Source organism: Pecten maximus, chromosome 8 (genome assembly GCF_902652985.1).
Source record: "Pecten maximus chromosome 8, xPecMax1.1, whole genome shotgun sequence".
Lineage (NCBI taxonomy): Eukaryota > Metazoa > Mollusca > Bivalvia > Pectinida > Pectinidae > Pecten > Pecten maximus.
Genome location: NC_047022.1, coordinates 67,649 through 75,609, shown reverse-complemented (window position 1 = coordinate 75,609; position 7,961 = coordinate 67,649). Strand labels below are relative to the sequence as shown.

Genomic DNA, 7,961 nt, shown 5'->3' with positions numbered 1-7,961 from the left:
AAACATGACAACAGACAACGAATGCTGCACCGTGCCATATATACACGTATAAGCCCACTTGGCCCCTTGGGCCAGACGGTTTTAGAATAACAATTGTGGGAGGCTGCTGTATTTAACATGGTTTATAATGATTAAAGAGTATATGAATATGTGGTAAATGACATGTTTACTTTTAATGAATAAAATCAAAGCAATGCCTTACCACATCACAACATCAGATGAAAGATGAACGCAGGCCATTTACCTTAATAAATTCATAAAAAATGTCATTCTATGATGCAGAATATAGGCATTTCTATTTTCATTTTTATCATAGAGCCAGTGCATTTCAGCTATCCTTTTTTGAATTACATAACCCAGATCCTTTTTTTACCGGATGCAAATGTTCTAGACATTTTCTTCCTCTTCTGTCGAGTGTTGGTGACTTCATCTAATTAGACATAAGATATTGTCTGAGTAAACTAATTGATATTACGCAACCCAATTAAATGCAATTACATGATCATGATGGCAGTGCCAGGAATTTAAACATGAAACATAATGCAAATTTAATTTATTCATATCAGCTCTTAAGGAAATCAATTTACCAACTCAAACTTTATCAGAGACATAATTGTGCTTTTGTTAAGTAGAAATTAAAAGAACCTAACACCTACCATTTGAAAAACACTCAGGAGTTGGTGCAGTTTCGCTACTCTCAGAAGGCTCAAGTGGGAGCATGTGGGTATATGGAGACTGACCTGTAATTTCAAATGTCTATTTTTACAGAACATTTCAATATATACATTCTAATAGCCTCTTTATTTCTACCAACTTTAATTCATATCTATAGAAATAACAGTCTGAATAACTTCAAATTTGTATATTTTGCACATGCAATTTACTAACAATCTATCAAACATTAATCAATTCATTTAAGGATAGTAACTGATATCAATTAACATATTCACAAATCAGTTTACCTACCTATAAGGGATGGCTGTACTCCACCTTCTACTTCTCCAACTCTGTCTTTTAACTTGCTGTTTCGCAAACCTGTTTGGGTGAAGTTTATATCATTCTTCAGACAATATATGAAAACAAATAGTAATAACGTACTTGTGTTCTTGATTTTTTTTCTGTTAGTACTTAATTATTTTTGCTCATGCTGCAATAATTTTCCCATTTGAGACCTACCTCTCAGTAGGAAATAGTGAGTATTTTGTTGATTTAATTGATTTCTGATTCCAATAATGATTCATGACATATTCAATTGAAAAATGAATTTAGGATATTAAGTCCACATTCCACATTTCCTAGGAATAACCAAGAGCATCATGTAACGAGTTGCAGTTGTGTCCACATTAAATAGACTTAAAAGTGTTAATAACTGTCATTTGTTATTTATTACAACAACATCAGTTTAAGGTAATACATACCATTACTGTCAATACCACCTTCAATTCCAACAATGGTACTCCTTGAAATAATACCCAGAATCTGTTATAAATAGAATGAGAACAGCTCAAAGGTGTACATTGACAAATGCATTATAATAAACATGTAATGAAAAGAGTAACTGTTCACTGTAAAAAGTGTGGAATAAAAGGACTTAGATTATTTTCTCTATCTTCATCTGTGGACATAGAAAATTTTTCAATGCGTAAAACCTGTGGAAATAAGGACTTAGAAAAATTTAGGTTAAGACTTCACCAACCTTATAGAACTGAATTATACATAAAAACAACCATCTTTGATTTCTCTTATTGTTTTAATGGAAGAAATCTTTAAACAGAATTTTAATGTAAAAATATACAACTGTATATATTTTTAACAATATCTAAATTACGATCAACCATTGAAGACAGGTATTGTGTTGTCATGGTAATCAAATTATAGGTTGTTTCTCCATATAACAAGTCCAAGAGGGCGACAATATTGTTCCCAAGTCAGTCATTTTTGTTCAGACTAACAATTTAATGGAAATGTTAATTATAACTAGAAACTAACTACATGTATGTACATCAATGATAAATGTTCCTTTTGGATTCTCGATTCAGTTTATATTAGTTTTCCATGCAACAGTGATCATGATGAAGGATATTCAGTCAGAGTGATTGCAGCTAGTGTGTCACTATCAAGAAATGTGTGGTCCATCTCAGTCTCTCTCCACAAGGTTGGGAAATCTGGAGACATATGCATGATCTTCTTTCAGGTTTATGAACACAAGAAGTTCTTTCATCCAGTGAGCTGGCACAGCCACATTATCCCTGTAAAATTAAAAAATTAAAAATACTGCTAAAGAACAGAAAAGTGAGAAACTAAATGAACATAAAGGTAACTCAAACATTCTGAAAATATGCCAATTTGTGGAATATATATCCCCCGCTTTCAGGACATGTTGTAACTCTGCTAAATAATGTTTGCAAATAGTGGAAATCGAACTTGATTGACCCTTTATGGCATTTAAGCTTGGTAGCAATTTTGAAGACTTTTAAATCTAAGCATACATTTTATTTCTATTTGTGTATGTATACATACCTCTGTTTTCTAATCTGTTGTATGTGTGGTACCCTTCCAGGGATGACTGTTCTAACTTCAGTATACACTGCTCCTGCAGCAAATACTTTTAATCTCCTTCTGTCCAAAATGTAGTAATCTACACTGAGTATATTTGAGCCATCATCCAAGGGCTTGTCTAGCATTACCATATAGGAATTCCTTCGTCTCACCCTTGATATTTGCTGGCAGTAAAATATGGTCTCATTCTTAACCAATTTTTTTACCTTACCAAGGTCTTGCATGTCAATAGTTTGGTCAAAGACTTTCAACTGCTGTTGGATTGAATTATGTATGACATGCAAATCAAGTACAGGAGGGACCACATCACATTTATAGGCTGGTGTTGTTGCTGGCATACGTTTCGTACCTCCTGTAGTGAGTTTTTGTAAAAAGGAACGAAGTTCCCCTTTTGGCAAAACATGTGTTTGTTTTTCCAACATTTTTTGAGCTTGCATTGCCCAGAAGATCTGAGCACACACATTTCCTTTCCCATGAACACTTTTTAAGATGTCACCATTGCATGACTCATACCCAAAGCAGGAGTAGGCCCAAAGTGGGCCCCACATCTTCACACAGGTAGTGTAGTGTTTCACATTATGCACATTCATGCCCAGGAAATGGTCTCCATATATAGCTGATGCATGCTGGTAGAATGTGCAAAGAAGATGTTCAGCTCTTTCTTTTTTTGGCAATGAAATGTTTTCCTGGAGTAGTGTGTATATACCTTCTACAAGACAGGAGTAATGTTCCAAGAACACAGCTGGTAGAATGCCTGATAAACAGGGAAGACTATAATGTAGCAGCCAAGAGCGGAGCTCAGAAGGTTTCCATTTCTGATAGTTGTTTTTAAGCTTCCTAGGGAGACGCGATATTACGTAAGGTGGTTTGATCTTCTTCAGTAGCTTGTCTACTTCATCAAGTTTGTGACCAATAAAGAATTCCTCTTTATAATTGTTTCCATCGAACCATAGACTTAGTAGCTTTTTAACGATTCCGAGGAGAATACCATGCATATAGTCAATGACTATATGTTTCTCTACAGAATACAATGGTAAACAATTCAGTACACATTTGCCAAAAAAGCCTTGACATGGTTTTTCTGTAGCAACAGCCTCCTCCTCAACAGCTTGACGGATATCCTGGGAAGTTCTCGTTGGCTGACTTCTGTATGGGTAACTCCTACAGTGTCCTTTTCCAGAAACAACAGACGTACCTTCTTCCAGACAGTAGAGGCATCCATACTTCCCATTGTGCTGGGTCATATTCAGTACATAAGCCCTTTCTTGTAAGTCCATTGTACCTGTGAGTAGCAGTGATCAGACTTCTCCATTCACCTCAACTCCTTCATCGTCAAATATACAGGCCAAAGGGACACACTTGATGATTTAAAAGTGGAATTCCATCTGTGTTCCAGCTCATAGTGATATTGTTTTGACATTTATGATCCAAAAATTGTCCATCACATTTCAGTTTTAAGTATTCTGATCCAGTGGTTATGTCTAAAATACTTGTCTGGTCAGCCGTCTTTTTAAGTTCAGTCAACAAATGTTCAAAGTATGTAAGCCTTGCATTCGTCACTGTTTCTGAGGGTGGAGTTATATAGAGTGGAGGACTAGCTAGATGTTGGAAACTGTCTTGTTCAACTCCATCAGAACTTTGTTCATCCAGGTCACTACTACTTTCTGAAAATACTGAAGACACATCTAAATCACTCTCTATATCCATGTCAACTACATCAAGATTGGCGTTATATGTTTCGGGCTCTACTAATTCAGCATCCATATTTTCAAAAACAACAGTTTCTTCAACTTCATCCTGTGTATTCGCTAGGACTAAGAAGTTTTCTCCCTCAGTCAAATGGGATTCCTCTATTTCATGATCAGTCATTGTTGTGGTTGCAGTCATGTTTTCAGTTTGTTCAAGAGGACGAGTAGTGTCATTGCCTTCTCTCGAGATAGCCTTTTGTCGATTTTCATTCAGCTGCCTGTAAAGTAAAAGATTCATAATTCTTAAAACTGAATATATTTAATCATTTTTACCATGAATGCTATAGAATTATGCTTTAAGTCTATATGCATATTTAAAATCATACAATCAATTCATAATCATCTTCAGAAACACAATTGACTCTGTTCTCTGCTCTATAGCTCGAATTCAGTGAGTCAAATGCCAGAGCAGTCAGTCTCTTGGGTTTCAGATGGTGATTCACAATGTCAAATAAAGCAACTATGGTTTAATTGAATTCATTCATAAAATCTCAAATCATTAGATAAAAGAAGTCCTTTCTGAGTAATTTTGTAGGGAATTTAGGGAAGTAATTATAAACATACCACATGTAACGAGTCGATTTTGGCACAGGTAAATTTTCTTCTAATTCATGCACCTGATATCGCTTTGGAACTGCACCACCTATGCATAATTAGAAAAATAGATACAATATGATAGTCAAAAATACAAATTTGAAAATTCCTCTTTTATGAATATTAGTACATATAAACCTGTGAAAGACCAGGGAAAAACACATTCCTGCCAAGGGGCCCTGACAGGAATCAATCCCGGTCTCCTACCCTTTCCTAAAATTTACAAACAAATTAAATCACCTTTACTAAGTTATTATTATCCAAACACAAACTGTAATTGGAGGTCATGATTGAAATAGAACTTAAATTTTAATCTTGATTCTCTTGGATTCAAAAACAATTTGATTTTGAGGGTATTTGAGTACGATGGTAAGCCAACCAAAATATGCATTTTTTTTCCCAAAATAATGATCATAAAATATATAATGCCTCTGATACCATGTTTGACCAACAAATGTGTTTTAAGAGTCTGCTTTCTTGATAATACTTTCTGGCATGATAGACATTTCCACGTTGATTCATCTATCTTAGAAGCTTTTATTTCTTCTTCAGACAGCACTTGAACCTTAAATACAAGGGAAAATGCATCAACATTTATTATTGCAATAGGGAGCCCTTTAATCAATGATATAATAACGAAAATATCATGGAGAAATAACCATTGATTGACATTTAATGAATATATCTTTTATACAGGTATTCAATATTATTGTTGCCCCAACTAAAATCACGTTTTAATCAACACCTAAATTTTTACGGTAATGCCCTACCGAAGAAAACCTAAAGAAATCGGCATGTGTTTATTCTCTATCAATCATCAAACGTAGCGTAGCCTTATCGAAATCAGTTCGTTTAGCATATAGTATACTATGTTACGATCACAATTACTAAAGTCGCAATATCTGGACATTCAAGAAGATCTGGTAGGTCCGAGCTTTACATATATACTGATGCTGGTGATATTGTTTTGTAAAATATTAATCTCGTTTAATTTCAACGTGGTACTCGTTATCTATTGCAATTGCTTTAACATTGAATTTTAAATCCACATCATCAGAACCTGACACTTACCTGTCGATCAGTCATGGTTATCGCAGAGTCGGAAACTCTGTACTGTTTAGGCAAGTCTATAACAGCATGGCGTGGTCGTCTTGTAAACAAATACGGCCATGCTTTCCGGAAGTATGTTATCGGGACGTCTATAGGAAGTTATAATAGTGGCACGTTTTCTGGGCTAAAACCACAGTAAGCACCATAGCATTATAACAACGTAGGTTTTTTTTTGCTGCGATGAAAAGTAAATAAAGGTAATATAATCAATCATGATATAACTATTACATTTTTTCTCACTTAAAAATCTAATTTTCTTTAATTTTTCTATATATATATTATATATATAGATCTGTTTTATTTGTGGTGTTATGGGTCGTGGTGCTTGTGGGTCAGAATATGATGGTGCCTAATTCTTAAAGGTTTTATCTGTTGTGTTATGGGCTGTGGTGCTTAATTCTAGAAGGTTTTATATGTGGTGTTATGGGTCGGTGGTGCTTGTGGGTCAGAATCTGATGGTGCCTAATTCTTAAAGGTTTTATCTGTTGTGTTATGGGCTGTGGTGCTTAATTCTTAAAGGTTTCATTTGTGGTGTTATGGGTCGTGGTGCTTGTGGGTCAGAATCTGATGGTGCCTTATTCTTAAAGGTTTTATCTGTTGTGTTATGGGCTGTGGTGCTTAATTCTTAAAGGTTTTATTTGTGGTGTTATGGGTCGTGGTGCTTGTGGGTCAGAGTTTGATGGTGCCTAATTCTTAAAGGTTTTATCTGTTGTGTTATGGGCTGTGGTGCTTAATTCTAGAAGGTTTTATTTGTGGTGTTATGGGTCGTGGTGCTTGTTGGTCAGAATCGGATGGTGCCTAATTCTTAAAGGTTTTATCTGTTGTGTTATGGGCTGTGGTGCTTAATTCTTAAAGGTTTTATTTGTGGTGTAATGGGTCGTGGTGCTTGTGGGTCAGAATTCGATGGTGTCTAATTCTTAAAGGTTTTATCTGTTGTGTTATAGGCTGTGGTGCCTAATTCTTAAAGGTTTTATTTGTGGTGTTATGGGTCGTGGTGCTTGTGGGTCAGAATCTGATGGTGCCTAATTCTGAAAGGTTTTATCTGTGGTGTTATGGGCTGTGGTGCTTAATTCTAGAAGGTTTTATATGTGGTGTTATGTTGATATAGAGCATTCACCAAGTTTTGTTTTTGATGAAATATGATATTTTGCTTTTGCTTCTGTTTCCCATATATTCCTCAGAGGAATTATTTCACCTGTGTAGTCCATACTACATAGACAACATCAACATGTATTTTCAAAAAAACTGATTCAAATTTGATATATATATTTCACCTTTTTTTTAATATTTCTCCAACTTCATGAAAAGTAAAAGTTTGATACATATTGCTCACATAAAATTCAGAAATCGAGATAATAGTGTATATATGATAACTGAATAACTTGGTAAATTTAGTTTATTTTGTTTAACGTCCTTCTAACCGCAAGGGTCATTGAAGGACGTACCAGCTGGTATAGGTGGAGGAAAGCCAGAGTACTCGTTGAAAAACCTACAGTCAGTACCAGACAATTGCCAGATATGGAGAGCTAGGAATAAAGTGTTGGGGCACCTCAAACACTCGGCAACCACGGCCCCTGACTAAATACAAATATGGTCAAGACTAATATTGCCTTTTTGGTCACTTGACCAATTACAATCGCCTTTCTTTCTCAATAACCAAGAGGCAGAGGAATATGATATTGGGCCTGTAATATTCTGGAAGGAGGGGGTACACAGTTTGTTGAAATGAATGATCTTGACTTTCAAGGTGTACCAGGGAGCAAAGGTGTTAAACTATTTAAACAACTTCTCAACAAAAAGGACTCCCTGAGTCATGATATTTGGCCAGTTTCATACCATGATGAAAGTCTATCAAAGATATTCAAATTAACTACTTGAATGTACTTTCAAGGTCACAGAGGTTACATATGTTAAACACTTAAAAAACTTCTTAACAAGAGGCATAATTGG

The 7,961-nt window shown here is 35.2% G+C and overlaps 1 protein-coding gene across 1 annotated transcript; it reads right to left on the bottom strand.

The window, feature by feature from the left end:
- Window positions 1-1,648: 1,648 nt before the first annotated feature.
- On the bottom strand, window positions 1,649-5,093 carry LOC117332391. Its single transcript, XM_033891278.1, has 3 exons — window positions 4,872-5,093; window positions 2,521-4,525; window positions 1,649-2,249 (listed from the first exon to the last, which is right to left on the bottom strand). Exons 2-3 carry the CDS (start codon window positions 3,834-3,836, stop codon window positions 2,138-2,140), a joined length of 1,428 nt encoding a protein of 475 aa, XP_033747169.1. The 5' UTR covers window positions 3,837-4,525; window positions 4,872-5,093; the 3' UTR covers window positions 1,649-2,137.
- Window positions 5,094-7,961: the final 2,868 nt, after the last annotated feature.